Consider the following 16,685-nt stretch of genomic DNA (forward strand, 5'->3'; position numbering starts at 1 on the left):
GACTGTGGTGGGTGTTCCATAGCAGTATTGTAGAGGTTAGATCACTCAACAAGGACACAGGATATCTGGCTCCAGGTACTCTGTCTACTGCACATCCAGATTTGCTCTGTCTTGAGGAGATGTGGGTGCCACAGCCACCCCATTAGAGGCTGATTTGGAGGCTCTGCTCACCTTTTCCCTCAAATCTGTCCCTTCCTGCATATTTGCCTGGCTCCTGGGATGCTACAGAAAGCAGAGCCACTGCCAACAACCATTCTTGAGCTGCATGAAAGTGATGTCCACACATCTGTGCTGCACTGTCATGTCCTTTCTGGGTACGCTGGGATGTCTTTTGGATAGGACTGATGTGCAGAGAACCTGACTGTGGCTATAAAGTAGATACTAGAAATGTCAGCCCAGAGCAAATTTTTCAGGTGTTGAAGATGTAATAGTCTGAAAGTTAGATGGGGATTGTGAGAATTGCTTTCTTGGGCTTCTGTGGTTCTGGTCCAGAATGGTGTCTAGTGAATGAAACATCACATTTAAAGAGGGAGAGCTAATTGGTGGTTTGTAGATACTATTGTATTTTTTATAAAGGAGAGGGCAAGGTTGGAGAAGCAAGTTGCTGTTGATTGTGCCAGGGAAAAGCACTACCAGCTTCAAACTTTGCCTGGGAGTTTTAGCTAGTCTCCAAGGTAGGGAAGGTTGTTATCTGACAAGGGAATATGTGAAGTCTCCTTCTGGGAGTGAGTCTTGTTTTCACATAGAAAAATGTGACAATAGTGCTGAGCAGCAAACAAGTGTTATCAGTGAGCTTTAAAATAAGGGAGTAGAAATTATGTTTCCCACACTGGGAGACAACCACATGATTGGAACCATATGAAGTTATTTCATGAGATTTTTGGCTCCTGAGGAGAATGGGGAAGAGAGACACAATGCAAGGAATTGAATTGTGAAATTGAGGTTATGTTGAAGGCATTTATAGGATTAGGGAGACTTGCAAGAAGGGGAGAATAAAAGAGTTTTGATTTCAGATGTTTCGGGAAGGTGACTTTCTAGTGTGCAGGCCAAGGGGAAGCAAAAGTTTTAGTCTACATTTTCTTTGTAGTTTCTCCCTTATCAGTCTGCTGTTGCATACCAGTCAGGTGTGGGATCTCAGTCTCTCAGAACTGGGGTGCAGGGTGAACAAGACCCCCCCTGGGGGGCTCGGGAGTCCTGGAATGCTGCCAGAAATGTCTGGTGGCTGGACTTTGATCCCACATGGGAGATGACATCAGTATGAGGACGGGAGGATTTCACTGGGGTGAATGGTGAAGGGACAAGTTAATTGGAGTGTGAGATACAGGGTTTAAGATCCCTGTACAGGGGGGTCTAGAGAGGCAAGATGGAGGGATTGGGGCGTGCCCTTCTCCTTCTTCTTCTTCCTCTAGGCCTCCATCTTCTGTGGTGATGTTGGCACTCCGGGATTGGACCTTACTAGGGGAACACTGGTTAATAAGGGTAGAGGGTATTGGAGAAAAATGATAAATATTGTATACGTAACTCCGGGTATAAAGATAGGTGACCGCCCCAGGGGCTTTCAGTGTGTGCCCATGGCTGACTGCTGAGCAGAACTCTGTCAGGCCAAGAGAAAATCTTTTAGATAAGCAATTAATAAACACCGAGACCGAGAACAAATCTGAAGCTTCCTCTCGTCCTTTCGAACCCGGGGGCCCAAGGCCATCTTTGGGCTTTTCCCCAGACCATCTGAACAGCCGAGAAATCCCAGAACTGGCGTCCGCTGTGCGGGCTATCTCCCACCAAACCTTTCGGGGGGGGGAAAGCCCTGAAGAGCTGAAGAGCCAAGAGGACAGCACTGATAACTCCAGAGGAGGGAAGCCTGAAGAAAGAAAGAAGAAAAAGAAAAAACCGGCCGGGAGAAGCTGCAAAAATCAGCAGTCACTGAGAAATCCCATCTCTCAGCTTCTGCTGAAGACAGCTCGTAGCAGAGCGGCCTGGACTGGGACCAGAAAGGCGCCTCTGATCCATCCCTCGTAATCTGCTGGACGGAGAACAAGGGCCTCCAGACCACGCTGACGACGGATTCGGTAAGAAGGCCAAAATAAAATCATGGGGGCAACACTCTCCCAAGAACAACGGGAAATCTTATCCACCTTACAAAGTGTAGCAGAATTATATACAGAAGGGATCCCAAAGAAAGAATTAAAACAGCTGTTATTATGGGCAAGGCTCAATTACCCACTTGCGGAGACATATCTTTTGTTCGAAGTCGGGTTTTGGCAAGAAATTAATAGGCATTTATATATTTTAGCAACAAAAAAAGATGAGACAGCGTTAAAGCTACTCTCACCGGCAAGAATCATGTTACAAGGTATTTCAGTGCAGTCTAAAAGACTGGAAAAGCAGCGAGAAGCTGCGGTACCCTCAGAGAAGGGGGCGGAGCGGCAGAGCTCCGGGAAAAAAATTACTCTGGCTTTGAAAGGCCAGGGGGAAAGGGCTCTCGAAAAAAGAGAGCGGGAAACAATATTAAAACCCCCGATCAAAAAATGCAACAAACCCCAAGGGCGTCCTGAAACTCCAGAGAGTGTGGAGGAGTCAGGAGCAGAAGGGGGGGAGCAGGAAGATAAGGGATCGGGGGGGGGGCCTGTTCGCGGTGAAAGCGGCGACGCGGCGGCGGCGGCGGACGCGAGCAGCGCGGGTGAGGATGAGGAGACGCGCGCGGAGGGCGAAACTCGCAAAAACCGGGGTGTAGACTCACACGCGAACGCGGAAGGCGGGCTGAGGGAAAATTTGCAGCCTCAGAGGGCCGCCGCGGCGGGACGCAGGACGCGCGCGGTTGTGACGTCAGAGCCGGTGCGACGGTCAGCTCGAATCGCGGGTAGAGCCGGGGTGCCGGCGGGAGAGGCGAACACAACGTCAGAGGAGGAGGGGTCGGATTCCGGGACAGACCGAGGGGCGGGAACCTCGGAGGTGAAACAGGGGGGAGACGATGATGACGTCACCTTGGGGGACACCGGAAGTAGCTCAGAGAGTACGCACGCGCAGAGAGTAAGACGCGGGCGGGCCCGAGCCCGGTCCCCTGTGACGTCGCGGGTGAGGAGGGGCCGTGCTAGAGATTCTACGTCCCAGGGCTCCACTCCGTCTCCAGATCTGGCGCCTTTGGTCCCGAGCCTCGGAGTCTCAGTTCCTTCCCTTCATGGGAGACGCCGAGCCGGAAGAGGAAGTGGGGCAGTCGAGATTGCACCGTCATCCGAGCCAGGGAGGCCGGTGACAGCGCCACCTAGTGGCAGGAGGGCAGAAGTGCACGACATGCCAGGTCGGCTCGGCGGAGCCACAGCGCCATCTCGTGGCGAGACTGCAACAATGCAGCAATTTTTTCCAACAATATATAAAAAGAGAAGCACCTCGAAGAAGACAATGTTAACACAACAAAGGGATTATCCATCTGATCCACCGATCGTGAGATATTTTCTAAACAACACACAGGCAAAGCTAAAGGGAGATCCTTTGGTTTTGGTCAGAAACCCAGAAACAGGTCAAATAGAGGGTCCTTTCAAACTAATCTCTCGGGGAAAGGGTTTCGCTTGTATCTCCACAGATCGAGGTCTGAAGTGGGTGTCGGTGCGGCATGTGAAGCCATTCCGAACACGAGAGCACGAGAACGCTGATCCAAGAAACAAAGAGACGAGTACTCAGACAGAAGTCGAGACTCAGGCTGCGAAAAACGACCCAGAAGAGAAATAAAAGAAACTAAGGACCTTGGGGGGTTTTCACACAAAAGCAAAGTAATGGGTTTCATGATGCTTATGTGCATCGTTCTTTCATTCATTGCAGTAAGCAGTGGGGGAGATTTACCTGTTAGTCAACCAAGGCAAAATGTATGGGAGGCTTTAGCTCGGGCAGCGAATTTAGATAGTATCTGCCTGACACATTCAAGACCAGGTAAACCATTTTCAGCATGCATGGTTGGATTGCCAGTGGACCAATGGCCAGTTCCAGGGCACTCTGCAATTAACATTTCGCAGGTCATTAAAAATCCTATAAAAGAGTGGTGTGCTTGGACACACCTGCTTCCTGTGGCTTCTACAGAACCTCAGGAATTGGAGATTTTTGGGTCCATGACAATGAGACTCTGCATGCAGTTTGAAGCTCCGAAAGTCACAAAGGTGAAAACTATTGATTTAACTCCCACTCATGAATTTTATAAGAATGCCTCAGCTTGGTGTAAATATACAAAGAGAACTACCAAAGGATCGATCCAAGTCCCGGTGCAATTGCTGCGGGGTCTGTTCTTAATTTGCGGGGACAGAATTTGGCACGGCATTCCTGCTAATGCCACGGGAGGTCCATGCAGCATTGGGGAAATTTCAATGCTATCGCCTGATTTGAACATGTTAAGAGAGGAAAGACACAGAGAAAAAAGATCAATACAGCAATATGCGGCAGATTGCAATGATGAAATGTTTTCTTGGGACAAGAAAACGAGTATTGCTACAGCAATCTTCTCACCTCAGACAGCATCGGGGGTGGCCTTGACTCAGATCGACCGCATGGGTTGTTGGTTGAGCAAACATGCGCGGTCTGTGTCTGTCACATTGGATGACATGTTAAAAGACGTCAGTAGTGTGAGACAGGCGACTCTTCAAAATAGAGCAGCAATCGATTATCTATTGCTCGCTCATGGACATGGGTGTGAAGAGTTCGAAGGGATGTGCTGCATGAATCTCTCAGATCATTCAAAGTCAATTCATGAAAATATCAAAAATATAAAGGACAGCATAAATAAGCTTGGTGAGATCACAGGATCATGGATCGATCAATTGGCAGAATTCTTTGACATCTCTCCCATTTGGAGAGGAATCTTAAAAATAGGGTTTTATGTTTTAATAGTTCTCCTAGTCCTCATACTTGTTGTCCCATGCATATTTGCATGTTTAAAACATGCAATGAATCGGATGGCGAAAAAGATCTTTTTAGTGCAAACAGAAGGGGGAGATGTGGGATCTCAGTCTCTCAGAACTGGGGTGCAGGGTGAACAAGACCCCCCCTGGGGGGCTCGGGAGTCCTGGAATGCTGCCAGAAATGTCTGGTGGCTGGACTTTGATCCCACATGGGAGATGACATCAGTATGAGGACGGGAGGATTTCACTGGGGTGAATGGTGAAGGGACAAGTTAATTGGAGTGTGAGATACAGGGTTTAAGATCCCTGTACAGGGGGGTCTAGAGAGGCAAGATGGAGGGATTGGGGCGTGCCCTTCTCCTTCTTCTTCTTCCTCTAGGCCTCCATCTTCTGTGGTGATGTTGGCACTCCGGGATTGGACCTTACTAGGGGAACACTGGTTAATAAGGGTAGAGGGTATTGGAGAAAAATGATAAATATTGTATACGTAACTCCGGGTATAAAGATAGGTGACCGCCCCAGGGGCTTTCAGTGTGTGCCCATGGCTGACTGCTGAGCAGAACTCTGTCAGGCCAAGAGAAAATCTTTTAGATAAGCAATTAATAAACACCAAGACCGAGAACAAATCTGAAGCTTCCTCTCGTCCTTTCGAACCCGGGGGCCCAAGGCCATCTTTGGGCTTTTCCCCAGACCATCTGAACAGCCGAGAAATCCCAGAGTCAGGTGGGGAAAACAGGATTATGTGCCTCCTTCCCCTGGAGCCTCATGTGAGTCACTGATTGGCACATTGTAGTCTTGGTTTGTTCCACAGGTTGGCTGTCGGCATCTTAAATTGTAACAGCCAAGGTTAAAGAACAAGAACTGATCAGGCTGGAAACTTCTTTTTAAATTTTTTTTATGAAAAAGAGAAGTAAAGCTGGAGTAGATTCTTAAATCTAAGAATTATATAGAGAAAAATATTTAAGAATATCTAAACAATATTCTTAAATATAAGAAGTGTTATTAATGCATGACTGTGAATTAATATGAGGAATAAAATAAAAAGGTGAGGCTCTGCTAAGAGTGAAACAATAACATTGCTTTTTATCCTCAAAGTATCATTACAAGATACTTCCTTTTGCTTGCCTCCTTTGTTCACTGCGCAGCTATTGCCTTCAGAAAGGGGGAAAAAAATAATAGCTCAATGTTGAGTGAGAAGAGCTCATTCCTCCCCTGAGGGGCAAAATATAAATAGAAGCAAGTGACCAAAATATAGAAAAACTTTCCCTAGTTTGTACAATAGTTCAATAAAGAATGGGGATATTGAACAAAGTCTTTTGGTTCACAGTGCCATTTTATGCAAGCCTCAAAAGTTTTCAATCATTTTAATTGTTTTAATGAAAATCCCTGTTGTTTGTGCCAGACTATTTTGGTTGCATTTCGTTTGCTTTTTTTTTGTGAGAGAAAACTGCTTTTAGGATCAGTCAATAGAGTTAAATTTGCCAGGTACTGGGAGAAGATAAGTACATGGTTTCCTGAAAATGTACCTTGATGTGGCTCACCTATTAAAAGGAAGTCATCTAGAATATCTCTTCTTAGTGATGGTTGCCCTTCCATCCTAAGTTGCATTTTGATTATGCCATTTCTCAATAGTTCTCTTACTGTGTAACGTTTTAGCTTCAGTCTCACTCTCTTGGCTTTCAGTGTGAGGGTTCTTACAGGTATTTCCCTTGAAATAACCAACATCATGCTGTTGACCTCAGGATGTTTTAAACCACTTGTAACAATTCACTCACCAAGGGGCATTCCTGAAAACTATGGACAGTTTTCAGGAAGCATATAAGCGGTGACATCTTCCTGTGTTGATTCCAATATGCTTTTGAGGAGGTTTTGCAGAACTTTGTTTTGGTTTGGTTTTGTGGTTTGGTTGTTTTAGTTTTTTTGGTTTTTTTTTTTCTTTTAATAGACTTTAATATAAAATCTTTTTACTATTTTTACACAGACATGTTTTCATTTAGAATACAATGTTCAGGAACTGAATGTGCCTTTTGTATGTATGGAGAGCCCTCAATAAAGAAAAGTCATGTTCTTGTAGTTCCAGTTAGCACTATAAATAGCTTTAGAATAATGTTGTGCTGAGAGCCATAGAGAGCCCCCATAGATACCTCCCAGATCTCATCAAAAGGCAGAGGAGCAATGTTTTTTGGAGCTCAAAAGAGAGAGAACCCTTGCTGGTTATGTCTCTTGACATGAATTTCACGCAACATCACAAGTAGAGGGGAGATATCCTCTAGTTTCCTTTTGCCTTTTTACCCTGGTCGTGTTTCCTATAAAACCGCTTGAACCTTAGTGAAGGCAACTGCAATTACAGTGTCAATTGCCACTTTATGAAGAGAACTCAAGGATAAGCCTCTGTGTTCCACATCCATTTCCTCCTGCCCATAAACAGCCCTGTTTCTCTGACAGCTCTTTCATCATCATCAACTTGACCTAATGCAGAATTCTGTCTGCTGCGTCCTTTTGTGTTGTTGAGGATGTCTCAGCCATTCTTCAAGTCAGCTTAGGCCTGCTCTTGTAGATTCTTTCTGCACAGTATCCTTGAGGTAAAACCTGTCCCAGCTATCCATGCAGCTAAAAAATTACTCATATGGAGTCTTGCATCTCACTTATTTCATCATCAATTTCCCTGGCCATGACTTGACAAAAGCAGTCTTGTCCTACTCTCATTCATTCAAAATGAGCACTTCTGTATTTTTTTCCATTTCACTTTGTTTTTCCTTCATTGACTCCTTCTGTTCTGTCTCATCAAGATTAACTGCTAGCTTCCAGTGTCAGGGCTACTCAGAGTCTTTAACTCTCTACTCAGTATTTGTCTCTTTTTTTTTTAATGTGAGAAGAAAGGCTTTCCTCACTAGATGTTAAACCACATTGGTGCAAATCACTTGCCCCTTGTATTCTTATACTAGCATCTCTGACCTTACATGATTCCTCCTCCAAGGGATGGAGATCTTGGGAATCTAATGACATGTTTTATTGCCCTCCCACATATCTTGAAATGCTCATTCACTGTGATGTCTCAATGTTCTTGGCACCACTTAGATTAATTAGTTACTCGTGTAACTAATTAAACTGTAGAACTGTAACTAACATGCCATGTCCAGTCCACTATGTTTTTGAACGTCCTCATCTGTATCCTAGCTCTTGCTGATTGTTTGAAAGATAAAAGTTGCTTTGAGGAAAAGGCCATCATTCTAATGTGTTTGGTGTTTGTGCAAAGCCTGGCACTCTGGCTCTTGGCAGCTCAGAATCAGCAGGTGATTAAGGTATGCTTTGTGTCACTGGGTCTATGTAAATGGTTGATGGATTGTGATTTGTTGTGGATTCCAGCAGATTGTTCCAGACACCTTCATTGAACTTGCCACATATGCCACTTTGATAGTAATATACAGGCAGGCGTATAACACCTAGAGGTGTTGATACATCATGAAATATTTATAAGTATGGGAATAATGTAAAATCTCATCCAGACTCGATCCATCATTTTGAAACGTTTCATACCTGAAAAATCTCACAGTGTTCTGTACAGCCACCCATGGAGGCTTCATGGAGACTGCAAATGCGCTTTTAGTATGGATTGAAAATGAATAAACCAAACTCTGAAATTCAGTTTAGTTTCATTTTTAACACCTGATGTAAAAGCTAGTTTTTTGCATTGTGGGGACAACATAATTGGTAATAATCATTTGAAATGTTAGCTATTTGCAGCTTTAAAGTAATTTTCATTCCAAAAGTGTGTTTGAAAAATTCTTCAAGGCACTGAATTCCAAAATACAGACTAAAAGGGGGAGCCTTGATATGTTTGGCTTAGATCTGTTCAGAGTATCCAAGTGTACGTGCATTCACTGATTTTGGTTGAAAAATTCAGCATAACATCTTAGCATCTTAGTTCAAGTTGTATCAGAGTTTCACAAATACCATGATAAAACAATGATAGCCTTCAAATAAAAACCATCTGTTAGCAGTAGATTCAGTAACTGCTGATTACTAAAATACATTTAAAACTTAGACACAGACAAAACCACATTGACCAATGCGCTGAGTCAGGGCCAAATAACAGCAGCCCAGGCACCATTATGCTGTACTGTTATACATGCTGTTCATCTTCCCCACTGTGAAATCCTGCATACGCCACCACCTCTGCCCTAATTTTGTCAATAAAGCTCTTCATTAAATAGCCCAAACAAGTTATCCTTTAGAAATTCTGATTTAGCTGTCTAGAGTGTTGGGGTTTTTTTTAGCTTTTAATAATCAGCTATATATAGATGCAAACAAACATTTTCAAAAAGCAAGCAAATGGGCTTATGTATGTCTGCAGGAAAATGTTTTGACTGTGTAACTATCATAATGTGATTGACAAGTAATGAAACAGCAGGGGTTATTTTATTTTTCTGGCTTGGTAAGGGAAATGCTACCTGGATGGAACACAGATGTGTAATCCATTTTTCCCTTTCTAATTAGTGATACTTTGAACTCCTTGGGGGAGACCAATTTGTGGACCCCTTGCTGCATTATGCCTTCAATAAACACATATACTGACTCTTAAGTACAAGTCAAATAGCTCAGCTTCTGAAGCCTGATTTTGCTTTCAGTCTCAGTATATTGCTGTGTGATTTTTACAGCTTGCCATCTTGTAGAATCTGGAGTTAAAAAGATACTTGTGTAGTTTAATGAACTCATTGTGAGAAGTGTAGCTTCTTTTTCCTTTGTTTGGGATAAAAGATAAGCTGGTACTTAATTTAGACATAAAAGTTCAAATCAAAAAGTTATTTTTCTTTTAAGTCACTTAAAATTTCTCACAATATAGTATTTATATAGTAAATCATATCATTTGAAAAAGAAGAGTGAAAAAAATATTGCAGTTATTAGCTCTGAAATCTGTCTGAAAGCATGTATTGACATGGGAATAGTCACTTCTCAGTCTCATCCCAGGCTCTGCCACTGATCTGCTATTTTTTAGCAAGCAACCTACTCATTTGCTTCCTTTGAGACAACATGTATAAAATGGAGATATGGCCACATCATTTACAAACAGTATGATGTTAGTATTCAGTTCTCAAAATCTATCTACACTCAGAATTCCCACTTATTTCAGATAGAAATAACTTTTGGTTGGATCTCAGGAGTATTTCTTATAATGTACATGTTTGAGAGATGATTAATGGATGAAAAGTTTATAGAGGCTTTGTATTTTGAATTCTGTTTTTGTTTTGGTGGCCTAACAAAGTAGAAGGAAACCAAAGCACATTAGTAAGAGATAACAACAGCACTCAAAACATAAGACTCAAAAAAGGGAGACCATTGTGGTTTAGTCTAATCTGATTCACCAGTGCTGAAGTAAGCACATTTTAGTCTAATAAGAAATTTAGTGTACCTATTTTCCAAAACTTAGACCTGATTTAATGCAGTAAGTAGTGTGATTGTTCACACATGATCTTTTACATCAAATTCAGGAAAGCCACATGGGTGCAGGATACACAGGCCTGTGTATCAGATATTGTGAAGGAAGCCCTGGTTATGATGGCAAGGCCCCTGAGCCTGTGTCTGAAGAACAGGAGGAAGTCTCACACAGCCAGTGTTTGCTGTGCAGTTGGAAGCAACATCTTAACTCAAGCAGGTTTTTCTATCATCTGCTTTATAATAGGGCAATAATTTGCTGCTTTTCAGTTTGATACAGCAGTGTTATCTCTGTGGGAGTATCTGAGGTGCTGTTGGTTTTTTTGGTTTTTTTTACTTTTCTGTCTATAATAAGCAGTTACTGCAAGTGTTACTTGAAATAGCAACTATTTTCCCTGAGCTGCAGTTTTATTTTCTTTTGGCTTTTATTTCAGCTGTGGGAGCCAGCTGCTCCAAAGAGTGTGGGAAGCTGACTTGGAGGCCTGTCAGCTGTTGATCCAAGGGTTTCAACTGAAAGAAACCAGTTGCTGTGGTTTTGAGGAAGAAGAGAACCAAATGGATGAGATGGAGATGACTGCTGATGCCTCACCTGATTCTGAAAAAAGAAAAGAAGGTCACTTTCTAAAGGGCACAGAGTGGAGTGCTGTTTCCTGCCCCAAACCCAGGGAGCTGAAAGAGGTATCTGAAATACTCTGCAGCTGTATTTCAAGGGATACTGCTGGTTTCCCTGTTGAGAGGAGGAGTTGAATCTTTGTGATGGGTCAGCAGGGCAGGTTAACTATGAACTTAACATCTGGCTTTCAATCTGGGACATGAATAAAATAGCTTATTAGCTTCTCAGAAGTCCCTCAGCCCTTTTCCCTTTTACCATCAGTCTTTTTAAAATGCAGAAATTATTCAGGCAATAAATACAGAATCTACATCAGGATTTAAAGGAAAAACTATTTAGGCAAAATTATCAGTTGTTCCTCATCTCACCAATGAGTTTCATTCTGAGTTGGTCTTGCTGACTTGTTAGCCTGGGTCATTGTTGGCTGACGTGGACAGAGAGTTGCTTTTCCTCCCTTAGTGAAATGGTCAAAGGCTTCTGAGCTAATAGATGCTAATAGGCTTACAACATCCAACGATTATTAAAAGGAGGAAAAAATAATGAAGCTTAGAAGGTTTGACAAATTTCTTTTATGTTTTCATGTTTTGATCTGGAACACTATCCCTGCTTGAAAGATCAACCATTATCTAATAGTCTTTTAACTGTACTGCCTGTGTCAACAAGCTCTTAAAAAATCTTCATCCCTCAACAGCACCACTGAGACAAAAAGACCCTCCAACAGCAGTTGTTAGTTTTATTAGCATGGAATTAAGTTGAAAAAATTTAAATTATGCTTAATTGCATCTGATGTTAAGAGCTATTGAACTGTGCATTGCTCTGAAATCTGATGCCTAATTTTGCATTTATACTGGCTGAGTTTTAGTGAAAAGCAGACCCATACCTGACTGTAAAATCCTCTTGTTAGTAAAATTCTGGTTTTATATTGGGCTTCAGTAGTTCTTGCAGTCTTTTCCCAGGGCAAATGGTTTACAGACTGGCTTCACAGAGAGAACATTTTATTAGAAATAGTCAGCTTGGCTTTGATTCCACCTCCATCACTGCCTTAGCATATTTTTTATGAGTCTGCTGAAATAATATGAGGAGTTCTGTTGATTATGGAAAGCTGTGCTCCTCTTTCAAAAGTGCTTAGAAGCTCCGGAGTGTTTGGGATTTTGTGACTGTTTCTGTAGCATTCCTGATATTTGTGCTTCAGATTATCACCCCTTTCACCCCCGAAAGCCCAGATTGTTTCCCTGGAAATCAACCTTGCTATCCAAGAATGGCAGCCGGGCAGCTGAAGTGAGGTGACTTCTGGTTGTGGAGAGATCTGTGGGACTTGAAGGATGATTCCCCACATCTTGAATGGAAGAGAAACTGAATTTGCAGTGACAGGCAGTATCTAAACTTTTAGAGAAGAGCCATCACAGATTATTCCTTGACATCTCTTAGTAGTTCATCAAAAGGCAGAATATAAAAGCAAATGAAAAAACCTGACACAAATCATGCTAAATTCTGGTTTTGAACATGTTGAAGTGCAAGGAAAAAAGTTTGTCTTGATTTGTAAATGGACTTGAAAAAAAACCACTTCTGAAGCATTTAAATGCTCTGTTATATGGTAGTGACTTTTTATTTAAAAATAATTCAATATTTGTGGCAAAAAAATAGTGATGTGGTGTGTAATCTCTCAATTTAGCCATTTTTATCACTTCCATGGAAAAACTTCCTAGCCATTAGCAGGGGACCTTTTCATAGCCATTTATCAGCAAGTGAGGATACCTAATAGAAAAGCATGTATTTGTCAAAATACATGGTTTCATATTATTTAATGAGGCTGTGGTGCCCCTGTGAGAGGAATGGCTTGGTGTGGTTGCCATGTTTCTGGAATGACTGTTCTGTTCAACTGTGGCACAACCTCTGTTCCCCCCCAGGGAATTCCTAGAGAGCACCATTGGCCACTGAAGCAGAAGGAAAGAGTGTTCTTTGTACTTAGAACTTACTGAATTAGTTACTTCAAGACAATATAGGAAAGGCTGATAGTAACAAATGTGCATATATGCCTTGGAAAGTACATTACAAACCCAGGTGATTTATTTACTTTACAGTGGAAGTCTATAAATGAAGCTCTCCACTTATTTATTGTGTCATACAGAGCTAAGCACTAGTGCCAGCTGAATATTGGTTTTTTTGATGTGTGCTATAAATAGTTTTCTTGCATATTACTGTATCTTACTCTATAGGTTTACTTTGAAAGCAAGAAAAACTTAAGTAAGAAACATAACAGTAATAATAACAGCAAAATAGATGAAAGAGCCCTTCTTGTAGATCCTCAGATACTGCTTTGCAGAGGGGCCATTTATCATTTTTAATTAAATAGCCTCACTAAATCATAAAATATGACATGTTCTGGTATAAAAATATGTAAGGTATAAATTCTTTGAAAGTTTGTTATTTTACTGTCATGTGAGCACAGGTTTATTAACTGTCAACAGTTATTTTATAGTTTTCATAACTGTGTTTTTTAAGACACTGCTGATTTTTTTTCTACAGTTTTTTGTGGTAGACTGGCATCCCAGAATAATTCAGTAAATCAGGCTTCCATTATAACACAGTCTGTTAACTAGGGATGAAAATCAGATGCATTGGCAGCTCAGTTTGTTGAAACATCATTAATGATGTTTCAGTAAAAGCTAAATAAAATGAGGCCAGCAAAAATCATCCTGTGAACCACTCTGAGTTACTTAAATAAGATGTGCTTCTCTCAGTTGAAGATTACTCATTAGACTCATTTGGCTAGCATTAGAAAAAGACTGGAGCAAAGTTGCAGACAATATTGCTACCCTCAGTCATGTGGAAGTCACCTTGTCTAATGTATTTGATGTGGATTCTTGAATTCTCATGCAAGTGTGTACTTTCTAGCTGGTAGCTGTGTTGGTGGAGTTAAGGTGTCCTATCATTTCAGTTGTAGTTTGACTTTTTGTGAGTATTTGGCTTGATTTTCTTCTAAGCCTTGGAAGAATTTAAGGTGGGTTTTGGTTTTCATCCCACATATGTTTCATGCTTTTAAACTGAGTGAGGTGGAAATTGCAGTGATCATTACTACATGGTTAGATGGAATCTTGGGGATTTCTAAAATATACAGCATCATTTCATTTCTCTTCAGACATTAATGACTGCTTCTTCCACTCCTTATAATATCTTGCTTTATTTTTTTTCTTCTTGATAATATATGTGTAAGCAGACACTTTCATAAAGAGCTTTTAAAAACAGCAAACCCACCAGTGATCACTAATGAACTGAGAGATTTGTGTGTGCTGGAACCTCCCTAACAGCAAGTAACCTGATGAACATGGCTATGTGTGCACCTGCAGGCTTGAGTTCCTGACCTATCCTTTTTTCTTCTTCTGCTCTCTGGCATGCTGTGCAGTGCTCCCTCTTAATCACTATGAAGGAAAGAAACACCTACTAGATTTCAAGAAAATTGAGGTGATTAAAGTTACAAGGTAAAATCCAAAATTCAGTAGTTTTACATTCTGTAAGTCAGCATTTTTTGGTAGTTGCCCCATCAGAATTGTTTGTAGTTAATTTCTCACTTTTTCATCACAAAGAAAGTAGAGAACAGGGATAAGGATAAGGTCAGCTGTCTTTTTCCTCTTCTCTGCATACTTCAGTTTAGCCATCTGGGGCGATGTTTTGGGGTTTGTTGAAGATCACTCTGGCGTTTGGAAAATGTTCTATAATTGTAAAGTCTTCATAAGATTAAATTTTTAAAAGTTACTGAGGTCTAAGTGATACCAAATGGACCATCACAAAAAAATAATATTTAATGTGGTGTCTGCCGTTAAAAAGAAATTATCATAGAACGTGATACAACATTTTTCAGAATTTAGTGCTAGCAAGCACCAAGAAAGCCTTTGTGAGCAGACTGTAACTGATTACTGTGCATTGGGATGGCCTGTGGTCCAGGAGGCCAATGTGTAATGTGTAAAGGACAAAGCCTTCTGAAAGCTAAATAAACTCTGCATTCATTTGAGCTTTAATTAAACGCTGTATTTGTGGAGCTTAGAAAATAATTTGGAAATTTAAATTTTAATCTTATTTTTAAATGTCAGCATGAAGCATTAGTGAAAGTCAGCGTTTGTGTGTTTCTTGTATTGATCCCAGCTAAAAAAGGATGTCAGTGGCAGGAGGCAGCTGCCTTGTACACAATGGTCACATCCTCAGTGCACAGCCACGTGTGGAGCTGTGCAGCACAGTGCCCCTCAGCTGCATCTGAGACTGGGGTGGAGCTCTGCTGTAAAAATGCTGGCTCTTTAGGGAGGGATTGTAGCACCTCAGAAAGCTTAATGTTTACATGTAATTTAGCAGTAAAATATAATCAGAAAATTAATATTTTAATTTAAAGAGAAATTTAAACCATTTTTTCAGATTGATTGCTGAAAGTAGTGTCAAGTAACAATTGTGATTTTATGGCAGATTAATTATTTTGCACTTTAATTATGTATATCTATATATGTATGTGTGTGTGTATGGATACCAAAGCAGTATCCCTATCTCAGGTTATTATCAACAACACTGTTATGTGTGATTAGTATTAATGATTTCCCAATTATGCTAATATCAAATTTCTTTGCTCCTCAGCCAGTCAATGAAACATTGGCTAATTTCATATAGACTTCACAGATGAAGGAAATTTTGAAGGAAGAACTGACTATAACATTTGTTACTAATAGGAAACATTGATTGGGCCTCTCATTCTCCTGGCCAAGATAATTTACAGGGTTTGTACCAAAAAAAAAGCCTATAGACTCTTGAATCGTGTACAGATCTGCAAGAGTTTGATTTAAAAGTTTGTTTCAATCTATAGTTAGTCATTCAGTTTTAGAGGCAGTATTCCTTGTGGGTTTTAAGTGAGAAGTCAAAGCAGGCCTTAATAAAATGTATTCAAATACAGTTTTAAATATTGGGTGGCTGCCACTGCCCCATTATAAATGCAATTTAAGTCTTTCTTGTATGTGAAGAAAATTGATGCAATTTTTCAGCTTACATAACTTTTTATTGTGCTATATGGTTTTTATAAGTTCCATTAAAATCATACTGCTTATATAGCATGTATCTACTATATACTTAATAATTTATCTCTAACAGGTTATGGAAGACATTTCATTTGGAACAGAGGGTCATTTATCTGAGGTAAGTGTTTCCTAGGCAGTATAAAGTGGTGATATTGTACAGAATTTTCTTTGTCTCAATTAGAACAAATGACACTTGTGTTTATGGTGTTACCTTTGCTTAGAAATTGCACTTGTGTGTGCACTTGGAAAAAGCAACACAATCACAACTAGAGTGGCCCATTCCTTTTTTTCTACATTGAAGGTAATGGTGTAATTGCTGAGTATTTCAGGGAGTTTATAGTTAAAACCTGTGCTAATATTTTTAACACATACCAACAACAGGATGAACACACGGGAAAATAAGAACCTGTAATATTTAGCCAGCCCCACTGTAGCACTGTCATGATGCTTAGCCTGTTTTCTTGTGTGCCTCTAAAAATACCTTTGAATTTATTTTTGAAGTATGCAAGCATAGTGAAGCAGAATACACAGTAATAGGAATTTCATCTAAACAAAAATACTGGATGTTTGTAATTTTACAGAAATAACAAGATATGAGAACCTAGTGCATGTATTTAAGAAAGCTAGGATAATTGAGTGACATGAGATGCATGGCCTGTGAGAAAAACCTGCCAACATACAAAAAACTGTCTACCTACAAACAAAGAGTTT

General features: G+C 40.9%; 1 protein-coding gene across 3 annotated transcripts in view; it reads left to right on the forward strand.

Moving 5' to 3' along the window:
- Positions 1-16,685, forward strand: part of DISC1 (DISC1 scaffold protein) — a 172,935-nt gene that overhangs the window by 138,134 nt on the left and 18,116 nt on the right. For 2 of the 3 annotated variants that reach the window (XM_054280106.1, XM_054280105.1), the window contains exons 11-12: positions 10,748-10,991; positions 16,048-16,092. In XM_054280106.1, coding sequence (XP_054136081.1) covers positions 10,748-10,991; positions 16,048-16,092 — 289 coding nt within the window. Of the gene's footprint in view, positions 1-10,747; positions 10,992-14,326; positions 14,403-16,047; positions 16,093-16,685 lie in introns of all 3 variants that reach the window. The other variant, XR_008483208.1, reaches the window with a different exon arrangement.

Source organism: Melozone crissalis, unplaced genomic scaffold (assembly GCF_028551555.1).
Source record: "Melozone crissalis strain CALT ecotype California unplaced genomic scaffold, PUWL_Pcris_2 ptg000027l_1, whole genome shotgun sequence".
NCBI classification, from domain to species: Eukaryota; Metazoa; Chordata; class Aves; order Passeriformes; family Passerellidae; genus Melozone; species Melozone crissalis.